General features: G+C 47.0%; 1 protein-coding gene across 1 annotated transcript in view; it reads left to right on the top strand.

Moving 5' to 3' along the window:
- The window catches only part of CFDP1 (craniofacial development protein 1), a 132,905-nt gene extending 122,562 nt beyond the window's left edge, over positions 1-10,343 (top strand). The window contains exon 7 of the mRNA XM_003259963.2: positions 10,014-10,343. Coding sequence (XP_003260011.1) covers positions 10,014-10,104 — 91 coding nt within the window. The 3' untranslated portion in view covers positions 10,105-10,343. The remainder of the gene's footprint in view (positions 1-10,013) is intronic.
- The last annotated feature ends 1,702 nt before the right edge of the window (positions 10,344-12,045 follow it).

Here is a 12,045-nt window from a genome sequence, read left to right as displayed (position 1 = left end):
AATCACGGCACTTTCGGAGGCCGAGGCGGGCAGATCACTTGAGGTCAGGAGTTCGAGACCAGCCTAGCCAACCTGGCAAAACCCCATCCTACTAAAAATACAAGAATTAGCCAGGCATAGTGGTGCACGCTTGTAATCCCAGTTACTTGGGAGGCTGGGGCAGGAGGATCACTTGAACCCGGTAGGTGGAGGTTGCAGTGAGCCAAGATTGAACCACTGCACTCCAGCCTGGGTGACAGAGCAAGACTCTGTCTCAAGAAAGTAAGAGAGAGCGAGAGAGAGAAAGGAAAAGAAAAGAAAGAAAAGGTGTTCATAAGTACTTACGGACCTCAGAAGGCACTAAGGAAGTTACCACAGAAATGGCTTCATGGCTCAAAATCAACAGTCCTCACCCCTAGCCATGAAAGGAAATGTTGAGTGTCCCACCAGAGAGCCCTGGCTGCTCGGCAGCTCTGCTCCTTACCAGTAAGCTCTTCTCCACCAGCATACTGGACACCTCTGAGGCTCAGCTCCTTTACCAATAAAGCTGGGATAATGATACCATCCTCACTATGTGGTTGTGATAATCTGATGAGATAATATATGTATTGCTTACGTATATGTAATATACATAAAGCACTTTACAGAACACCTGTCACATAAAGGCTTGCATTAAGTCCAAGTCATTCAAGTTTTTTTTAAGAGACGGGGTCTCATTATGTTGCCCAGGCTGGTCTCAAACTTTTGGGCTCAAATGATCCTCCTGCCTCGGCCTCCTGTGTAGCTAGGACTACAGGGGCACACCCCTGCACCCAGCTCATTCAGGCTATTAATGACAGGCAAAGGATTTATTTGGGGGGGTCATATTTCTAAATTAGGCTTCAAGATTATCTAAATGAACCTGGAAGCTGACCAGTATGGTTTTTTTTTTCCTAAACATTTATTTATGTATTTATTTATTGGGAGACGGAGTCTCACCCTGTCACCCAGGCTGGAGTGCAATGGCATGACCTTGGCTCACTGCAGCCTCTGCCTGCCAGGTTCAAGCGATTCTTCTGCCTCAGCCTCCCCAGTAGCTGGGATTACAGGCACGCGCCTACACGCCCAACTAATTTTTGTATTTTTAGTAGAGACGGGGTTTCACCATGTTGGGCAGGCTAGTCTCAAACTCCTGGCCTCATGATCCACCCGCCTTGGCCCCCCAAAGTTCTGGGATTACAGGCGTGAGCCACCATGCCCAGCCCAAAAAAAAACATTTTAAACAGCTTCCTGAGCTGTTTAACTATCAGTCTAAGCTGGAATGCTACAGGACAGGGAGAGGGAGCCAGAGTGATCAGGGGAAGACTCCGGATGAAGTGTAGTGTTGTCTCTTCACGAGTGGCAGCTCTGACATGCGCCCCATACTTCTCCATTCAGATTCAGCTCCAGTAACTCGCAGCTCCGTCCTGTTCTCCACTCTTGCACAGTGATCTGAGACAGCAGAGGAACTATCAGTGTGTGCTACACATTATTGCTTCTCTGAATATTGATTATATGAGTTGGACCGTGTTCACTCTGCTTTGAGTTAATAGAAGTCTTAGAAAAGTAAGGAGTGCTGGGAGCAGTGGCTCACTCCTGCAATCCCAGCACTTTGGGAGGCCAAGGCAGGAGGATTGCTTGAGCTCAGGACCAGCCTGGGCAACATAGCAAGACCTTGCCTCTACTAAAAATCAAAAACATTAGTTGGGCGTGGTGCACACCTGTAGTCCCAGTTACTTGGGAGGCTTAGGCGTGAGGATCGCTCACCTCCAGAAGATTGAGGCTGCAGTGAGCTCTGATTGCACCAGTGCATTCCAGCCTGGGTGAAAGAGTGAGACCCTGTCCCAAAAAATAAAAATTTTCAATTAAAAAAAAAGTAAGGAGTGGTGCTGTTAAAGATAGGAAGAGTTAACAAAATGTAGACTGGAAGAGAAAACAAGATTAAAAAGAACATCTGCCTAGTGAGAACTTTTCAGGCAGTGCAAAGTCACATAACTGGGTTAGGGAACAACTAACTAATACCATCCTCCTTTATGCTCTGCTTTTCCCTCCTTTGCTTGAGGCTTCTCCCCTCATTCGCCCAGCCAGATTCCACAGATGTGACTACAGGCTTCCAGTGCAGATCTACTGGCTCTGTGCTCTGCCTCAGCCCTTCTCACCTGCCTTCTTGAGAGCCCAGCCCCACATCTCCACTCACTATCCTTTTCTGGCTCCTGCAGATGGATTAAAGGAGCCCAGCCCCTAGGCCAGCGAAGGGACTGGCGCTCTGTTCCTCACCTTGGCTGAGCATGAGAATCCTCTGGTGACATTTTCCAAAGTTCAGGTGACCACCTCTGTACAGAGCTGCTGAATCAAGAGTCTAGAACAGGTAGGTCACAAATGTCTGCATCTTTAAATTTTACTTCTCAGGTGATTCTCATGCACAGCCAAGGTTGAGAATCACTAGACCACAGGTTCAAAATTCTAGAGGCATAAGACAGGTACAGTGACACGCACCCGTAGTCCCAGCTACTCACTGCACTCCAGCCTGGATAACAGAGAAAGACCCTGTCTCTTTACAAAAAAAAAAAAAAAAAAGACACAACAAAACTCTAATGTTGAGAAAAAAGAAACTTAAAGCAAGGAAATGAAGACGCAGACACAGGCTCTGGGCAGGCTGTCACCTGAGTGGGCTGCAGGTTTTTGGGGAAGAATTACACAGGCACCTCCTCCAGGCTCCAGCCTTCTACTTCTAACCAAGTCAGAGCCACACGAGCACTTGTTTTATAATGATTCATTGCCCTTGCCCAGTTCATGCACTCTTCTGTATTTATATTATGTTTTACAATAAACAATTCAAATCTTGGCTCTTCCCATACCATAGGTACTAGCCCCATTTTCCTCATATATAAAGTAGAAACATTTTAATATACCTCTCGTGATTATTGCGGGAATTAAATAAGTAGAGGAAAGGCTGGGCATGTTTATCAATAGGAGTCCTCTCCCTTTTCCATGAGTCCTGTGCTCGCTTTTCTTTCTCCCACCTGCCGTTACTGACCACCACGCCTCGGGCCTTACTGGAAAGCTAGATGCTTTATTCTTTTAAGTTTCTTCCTGATGTGTTCCTGCCAACTCTTCAGGAATATTTTCCGCAGTGGTGGGAAGTAGAGCTTGGTGGCATCTCCTCCCAGAATCCCTGGCTGGCTTTTTTTCCTTCCCTGGGCCTTTAAACTTGGGAAATCCCAGGGCTGGGCCCTAGGCAGTCATCTCTTCCTCCCCAGGAAAGCTCACTAGTTGCAAGTTGCAGCTACCATTCTCTACTGAAGACTCAAAAAAAAAAAAAAAAAAGTATCCCCTGCCCTGACCATGCCACTGAGCTCCAGGCTTACATTTCAGCTGTTAGTTGACATCTCCTTCTGGTTGTCCAAGACACATCAAACTTAACTTTCAAAACCAAATACTTGCTTTCCCTTCATAAACAGAACCCTCATTCCTCAGAATTCTTAGAAAATGGCACATCACTGTCTACCCTACTGTTAAAAGAAAAACTTGGGGCCAGGCATGGTGGCTCACGCCTGTAATCCCAACACTTTGGGAGGCCGAGGCAGGCAGATAACCTGAGGTCAGGAGTTTGAGACCAGCCTGGCCCACATGGTGAAACCCCGTCTCTACTGAAATACAAAAATTAGCCGGGCGTGGTGTTGGGCACCTGTAATCCCAGCTACTTGGGAGGCTGAGGCTAGAGAATTGCTTGAACCCGGGAGGCGGAGGTTGCAATGAGCTGAGATCATGCCGTTGCACTCCAGCCTGGGCAACAAGAGCGAAACTCTGTCTCAAAAAAAAGAAAAACTTGGGCTTCATCCTTGATTTCCTGTCTTTCCACCAACATCCCACAAGTCCAATTGATGGTTTCATCACAAAATACTTCAGCTTATTTCTATTCGTGCAGCCCCACTACCACCACCCCAGTACAGGCCGCAGACATCTGCTCCGCTCCCTGCTTCTACCTCTGTAGCTGTTCATCCATTCTCCACCCAGCAGCGGAAGCAGTCATTTAAAAATACCATTTTTCATCTCTTCCCTGCGGAACACCCCCCAGTGGCCCTTCAAATCAGTGTTAACCAGGCCCTCCCCGAGCTGTTCCCTGCCTACCTCTGTCCTCTACTCCCCCAGCTCGCTGCAGCCCAGCCTCACTGTCTCTGTGTAGTGCTCCTCCCCCAGGAGGCTCTGGTTTGTCATCCAGGGCTCTATGTGGATGGCATTCTAGAGTACCCCCACCCAAGGAACCCTCAGTCACATTACCCTGTTTGATTTTCTCCGTGACACTATCATCTGATGCATGTTGTCATGTTTTGTTCATCTATGGTAAGCCCCTGAGGGCGACATCTTGTTCCCTATTCTGTTACCAGCCCAGAGCAGGTGCTGCACCATGGCAGTGTCTAAACACCCATCCCATTAGCTAGCAGATAGTCATGGCTTTTGTTTGGCGGTCTAGTAGGATTAGAATTTTTTTTTTTTTTTTTTGAGACGGAGTCTCGCTGTGTCCCCCAGGCTGGAGGGCAGTGGTGCGATCTCAGCTCACTGCAAACTCTGCCTCCCGGGTTCACGCCATTCTCCTGCCTCAGCCTCCCGAGTAGCTGGGACTACAGGCGCCCGCCACCACACCTGGCTAATTTTTTTTTTTTTTTTTTTTTTAGTAGAGACGGGGTTTCACCATGTTAACCAGGATGGTCTGGATCTCCTGACCACGTGATGCACCCACCTCAGCCTCCCAAAGTGCTGGGATTACAGGCGTGAGCCACCGCACCCGGCCAAGTAGGATTAGAATTAATCACCCAGAAAAGAAGAGCATAATATGTCAGAATGATGTTTCCATCCAGGCGTCGTTTCAGTCAGCAGAGTTGGTTGAAGTGCCTGTACCGGAGACAGTCATCTGTCCAGCAAAGAATTGCTGCTTTTCCACTGAGCTCCAGACTCCCAGGGCCCAGTACAGCATTCCAGGATCAGCCCTGCAGTCCTGTAACCCATTACACAGGTTTCTTGGTGGTGATCAGCAGCGGCAGCTTGGCATCTAGCAGTGCTAAGGCGGGGGCCAACTGACTTAGGGGGAGGAATCCATGCGTAGAGAAGAGAAACACTGGCCAGTGCCAGCTGCTGCTGTCTGACCAATGAATTCAAGGTTACAATTGGAGACCAGCTGTTTTTGTGAGTTGGAGAGGCATGAAGGAGGGACTGGAGAAAATAATTTTCTTTCTCCAAAAAAATCTATTTTCATGACCTCTCAGGGTCACTCTTTCAGAACCAGCACAACCTGGAGGTGACAGGGGAAGAAGGCAGTGGAGAAGAAACTTAATTAGAAACTGCCCTTCCAGTCTAACCCTTGAGATGTTTGCAAGTTAAATCCTCTGGAAGGGGGGAGGTGTACTATTGGGCAAACTGCTTCTTTTAATTGCGTTTCTCAAGGCAGCAAAGTCCATATCTCTGTACATCATTCCCAGAGCTTTATTCTAGCCTCAGAGTGCTTCCGTAGCCCATTGCTTTGTGGTGTTGGCAAATGCATTTACCCACTTTTTGTCCTGTATCTGTGCTGCCTTGAATGCTCACTTGGGGAACAGAATGCTGGCTTTGTCTGGGCAGCATGATAGTAATGCAGCTTTGGAGTGTCTTCAGTGACTGCCTCAGGTTTCCCTGCACTTCCCTGTGCTCTCCCTGTTCCTGACCAGCGGTGCAGGAGGCATCTGAGGGACTTCAGCCAGGGTGACCACGTCGGGTCAGCGCTCCGTTGGGCCTTACCACCGTCAAAGGCCCTCTGTCCTCCTGCAGGGTGGGTTCCCGGATACAGGTTGAATATCCCTTATCTGAAATGCTCGGGACTGGAAGTGTTTTGGATTTCAGACCGTTTTCAATTTTGAAATATTTGCTTTCACATCATCAGCAATCTTGGGGATGGGACCTAAGTCTAAACAAACACAGAATTCATTTGTTTTATATGTACCTTATACACAAAGCCTGGAGGTAATTTTATGCAGTATTTTAAATAATTTTGTGCTTGAAACAAAGTTTGTGTACGTTGAACCATCAGAAAGCAAAGACGTCAGGTGTGGAATTTTCCACTTGTGTCTTGTCAGTGCTTTAAAAGTTTCTGATTTTGGAGGACTTCAGATTTCAGATTTTTGGATTTGGGATGCTCGCCTTTTACTGACATGTTCCCTAGTAGCATTTTCTACCCTTCTCTTGTCCTCTTCTTCCATTTCTCCCTCCCTTTTCATTGGCCTAGATCTCAGGGAAATTGGTGACAGATAAATAATTTGGGTTGGAAGATTCAAAAGATGTCAGAGCCTATTGTGCCTAACCTGGTTCTAAAAGGAAAAACTAGAAAATCCCTTAGGTTCTTAGCATATTTTATTAAAGAAAGTGAAGAGCCTCTTAAATGGGCCACAGAAGGCAATGGGAGCAGAAAGGGATGAGGCACCCCCCACCACTGGGCTTCCCTGTGGACTGGGCTGAGTCATGCTGGGCCCCCAAAAGGGCTGCACACAGGCCAGAAAAGCACCCGGATACATCAAGAGCAAGAGCCTTGATTCCCATTGCACTTGTCCTCAGGTGGGTCTGTTCTGGGACCGTGACCCACTTAAAGTGCATGAAAATGTCCTGAGTCTCAGTGGTCACCTTTGAGGTGGCCTTCCTAATGAGCCCATCGTCCTTCAGGGACATTTAGTCTCTTGGTCTCTGTTCCAGTTGCCCTGGGTTTTGAGGTTCTGTAGAGGTAAAGTCAAGTCAGAAGAAATGTGAAGCAAGACCGGGCAGAGTGGCTCACGCCTGTAATCCCAGCACTTCGGAAGGCTGAGGCGGGCAGATCACTTGAGGCCAGGAGTTCAAGACCAGCCTGACCAACATGGCAAAACCCCATCTCTACTAAAACACACACACACACACACACAAAAGAAGAAATGGGAAGCAAGAACCCCAAGCCCATGACAACTCCCATAGCTATTTTTTGTTTTATTGTATACAAAGCACTTCTCACAGTTTCATTGTATTGCCAGAGGGTTATTGTAATTGTTATTCTGTTTTACAGAGAAGGAAAAAAAGGCACAGAAAGTTAAGTATCTTGCCCAAAGTCACACAAAAACTAAATGTCAGAGCTACTGTCATTCTTAGCACCTTTTCTGTCTCTTGGCAGTGGGAGAGTCCATATCAAGTAGTTTTGTTCATGGTCAGCTCTTGGCAGTAAACCAAGGCCGTCACAGGCATCCTGTTAGCACCTGCAGATGGCTGTGAATCGGGGAATAGTCACCAGACCTGCCTTGATGGCCTTTGTCTGGGTTGCCCTTGAGAATTCAGTTGCATCCTGCACGTGTTCCCCTCACTGCTGCCTGAGGCGTCCCTAAACCTAAACTCCGACTGCACCTGCCTGTTTAACACCCAACCTGGGCTTCACTCTTGATAGTCTCAAAGTCAGCTGGACCCAACACAGCTTCTGGAAACGTGCAGGACCTTTATTCATACCCAGTTAGCATCCTCATTTAAGTGTCACTTCTTATTTACAGGAAAGTCAGGGCTGGGCCCGATGGCTCTCACCTGTAATCCTAGCACTTTGGAGGCCAAGGTGGGAGGACTGCTTGAGCCCAGGAGTTTGAGACCAGCATGGGCAACATGGAGAGACCCTATCTTTACAAAAGATGTAAAACTAGCCAGGTGTGGTGGTGTGTGCCTGTGGTCCCAGCTACCTGAGAGGCTGAAGCAGGAGGATTGTTTGAGCCTGAGAGGTCGAGGCTGCAGTGAACTGTGTTTGCACCACTGCACTCCAGCCTGAGCCACAAAGCAAGACCCTGTCTCAAAAAAATAAAGTCAGGAAGAAAGACCCCAAATGCTTAAAGCCAAATACTTACTCCTTCCCTCCACCTGATCTCCCAGACAGGTAGCACTGGAAGATGGCTCTTGAAACATACCCTAAATTCCTCTTACACCCCCGGGCGAACAACAGCACAGCAAGATCTCATGCTGAGGCTCACCTCTCTTTTTTCTGCTAGCACTTCCAAGGGACAGTTAAAGTGCAGTGCTGTCAAAATCCTGGTCCCCGTGGTAGTGAGCCTCCCTTGGGCTGGTGGGGCTGGGGTGGAAAGATGACCAGTTGTAGTGAACGTGCCTCTGGGGCCATTTTGGTTAGCAGCCCCCCCTTGAGAATAACGGGTCTCTTAGTGGGAGGTGGGAAGTGAGTTTGTTGTTAGATGTCTACACTTCCCTACCTGTGTTCCCTTTTTCTCTTTTTATCTAAAGCGGTCCATGCTGTCTGCAGCTTCCCTGACTGCCAGGGACTCTGAAATGCGAATTCAACCAGGCAGCCTGTATTTTTATTTGTTAAATCTGACAACCCTGACCCCAAGGGCTTTTATCAAACCTAAGAGCAGGCCCTGTCATTGTGTTTCCAGCCATTCTGGCCTCATTGACGGTTTTGACACAGCAGCTTAGTACCTGAGCCAGACCAGGTGTTTTGGTTCCTCTGGTGAAACCATAAGTCCAGACTTGGGCCATATACCATCCTTAGGAGCCTGTTGGAAGCTGGCTTCCTAAAACCTTGATAACAACATTACCTACCATTTTATTGAGCGCCTGCTCTGTGCCCGGTGTGATGTCGACACTATTTTATTTAATCCACACAACAGTCCTTCAGAGTGGAGATGACTAGCCATTATTTATTATCATTATTACAGATTAGGAAACAGAACTAGCAAGGTTAAGTGACTTGCGGAGTCACAGACAGTAAATGACAGGACTCAAACCTCAAGCCATCTGTCCTCAGAGCCTGTACATTTCTGGCCAGCCCTCCAGAAGGGTCAGGGTAGTCAGGCCTAGCTGGAAATGAGGTAGGATGGATGGTACTTCCTAGGATGCTGTTGGAAGGGAAAGCAAGGCCCTGGACTCAGCAGGGGAACACAGGTTTCTGAACCTGGTAGCATCCTCACTATAAATGTAATGACTTTGTAATGACAGACGCATATTTTCCACAGTGGAACAAAAAAATTAGTGCAGAGATTCAATTATGTCTCCCATTTTCGGTGGCAATTTTTGCTCTCTCAATAGATTAATTAGCAGCAGAGATCTCCTCCCCCCAGGCAAATCGCGGCACACTTTATGGTGAGGAGGTGCATTAAGATGCAGCTGTGTCTCATTAAGCAGCCAGCCTGTGCTTCAGCCCTTGCTGCTTTCCCGTCCTGCCTGGAGGACAGAGGGAAAGTTTGCGGAACCCAACCAGATTAGGGAGCAGAGTGTCCACCTTTCAAGGGGATCCTTGAAAGGAGAGATCAGAGGCCCTTAACCTCATTCTCTTAGAGGCATTTAGGGAAAGAGTTCTCCTGTCATCTTAGCAGAAGCAACCTAGACCCAAACAGCGTGGAGGATACCGCAGAGAGGAGAAAAGGATGGGGGGAAGAAAAGAGCTCAAAGCAGTTAAATCGCTTCTAAAGTGTGCACTTTATGAACCTCAGCTCACTTCACCTTCAGAGCAGCCCTGTGAGGTCATTTTTACTGTCTTCTTTCCTTCATTACCACGTGCCCCCTTTTCACGTTTTGATGTATGTACGCAGCAGGTGTAGCTTTCTCTTACCCACCAATTCAACACACCACTAAAGCCAAGAAATACAGCATCACCATGCTGCCGTAGAGAAAAGTGAGGCTCAAAGATGTTCATTCCTTTGCCAAGCTAATCAGTGAGCTAGAGCTAGGACTTGAACCCGTGCTTGTGTAAACCGGTGTTCGTTCTTCTTCTCTTAAAGTCTTGTTAGAAAATTGCAAGATCTTCCTGCCGCCCAGCCTCTAATATACTTTCCCATTGATAAGCTGTTGCTTTCCTTTTATTTTCACCATCCTTGTTTAGACCAAATGTGAGTGGTTTGGTTTGTACTGGAAGAGTCATGGGTGGTCGCTCTCGGCACCATTTACTGTAACTTAGTTTATCCCTGGGGGACAGGACCATGCAGGGGAGGAGTTTCTCCTACTGGATTCTACTGACAAACACTGTTTTCATTTTCTTCTAGGTACATTGAACGGAAAGCCTTCCTCGACCGAGTGGATCACAGGCAGTTTGAAATTGAGCGAGATCTCAGGCTGAGCAAAATGAAACCTTGATGTTACGGGCAAAATCAAGAGCAGCTTAATCCTGTTTACAATGTGAGCTTTTTATGCGTCTGTGAAATGTTTTACAGTGTTTCTCATCATCTGTTTCCCAGCAAGGTCTTTTTTTTTCTACATTGAAGTTCTGTCTGTATCTTAATCACAAATGGTTTCATTCACTTTACTTTTAAAAATTTGTCCTTAAATGAATAAATAAAATAAAAGTTGGTCCTGTGAGAGGATGATGAAGATGATGACCTCACTCACCTTCCCTTTATTCTGCTTCAAAGTCCCACCCAGTTCAAGACAGCACATTCCAGGTCTGTCCAGGCTGGCAGAGGTCTTGCCAGGCATGGTGAAGACAGCTGACCAACCTGGGTGTGAATTTTCTGGGGCCAAGAGGCTCTTTCTGCAGCCAGCCTTGCCCCGAAGACCTAGAGGAGGCAGCTCCCTAGAGTGACTGGAACGCCAGGCCCCTTCGCAGCTTGTTCTCATTTCCAGTTGGGCTTCTCTTCTGATCTCTCTCTCCTGAATGGATTCCTACTGAGGGGATGTAAGGCTGAAAATAAGGATATATTATTGCTGAATTAGCTGTTTTTTTCCCTTCAGCCTTTTTCCTCTTCCCAAAGAAAAGTTAAATTCAGATATGCTCCTACTTCAATAATTCATTAATTTTTAGTTTGTCAAAGAATATTCTGAAGGATTTTCTTTTTTATATTCATAAGAAAATGTAAATTCCAAACTTCCTGCTTAGAGTCAGACATTCTTTGCAGAACAGTGGGGAGGAGAGTAAGAGAGTAACATCTTCAGTGAAGAGGGAAAGAGGGATAGAGACCATTCATATTAATAAAGCAGGAAACCCCACAACCTGCTCCTGGTGTGTGTGCCTGCGTGTGCACGTGTGTTACCGAGTAACATGACAGGTTTGGGTGATGACAGGATCCTTAAGACTGCATTCCATTTCTTGCTATACCAGCTTTGTGGCCCTGACCACAGGTCATTTTTCTATGCCTCCATTTTCTGGTCTGCAAATGGCATGAATAACACCAGTATCTCCAAGGGGTGGAGTAAGCTAATGACACACCTGTCAGGTGTGAGTACTAGTTTATGGCAGATCTCCCAATCTAGGCCTCTAATGTGGTGGGAATTCATAGCCACAAAGACCCGACTGTCAACAGTAGATGGTTATGGGCTATGGACCTTATTACTCAGAAAGGTAGTTTACAAGCTAAATTTGAACACAATGTCTATTCACATCTCCTCTGATAAATAATTCTAAGTGATTATAGAGCGTTTCAGGCCAGCGTCACAACAGGCAGCCTGCGAGGTCTTAGTTATGGTCCCAAATGGGACATAATAACTGAGGAAGGTGGGCGAGGTGGCTCATGCCTGTAATCCCAGCACTTTGGGAGGCCGAGGCAGGTGGATTGCTTGAGCTCAGGAGTTCAAGATCAGCCTGGGCAACATGATGAAACCCTGTCTTCACCAAAAATACAAAAAGAAATTAGCCACGCATGATGGTGCATACCTTAGTCCCAGCTACTCAGGAGACTAAGGTGGGAGGATCACTTAAGCGCTAGAAGTTGAGGCTGCAGTTAGCCAAGATTGTGCCATTTCACTCCGGCCTGGGCAAAGAGAGTGAGATCCTGTCTCAAAAACAAAAAAAGAATAACCTAAGAGCTGCCAGTATTTTGATTACAGGACATCCAGACCTTCAGGAGGTAGCAGCCAAGATTTGATGTGAATGTCCTCCCACATGGTACTCTCTGGCTCATCATCCGTCATTCACCACCATTTGGCAACTGTTTCCCTAACTTTTCTCTGGAGTTCTGAGTTCCTCTTCCATTGCGTTTCACAAAGTTCTTCATCTCAGCAGCCAGTGTCTCAGCAACACGTGAGCTGGCTCTCTTCCTATTTGAAAAATGATCTGGAATCCAATAGAACGAATGGTGCTGA

This window comes from Nomascus leucogenys, chromosome 2 (genome assembly GCF_006542625.1).
Source record: "Nomascus leucogenys isolate Asia chromosome 2, Asia_NLE_v1, whole genome shotgun sequence".
In the NCBI taxonomy this organism is placed as follows: domain Eukaryota; kingdom Metazoa; phylum Chordata; class Mammalia; order Primates; family Hylobatidae; genus Nomascus; species Nomascus leucogenys.
This window is presented reverse-complemented; position numbering and strand designations above follow the sequence as displayed.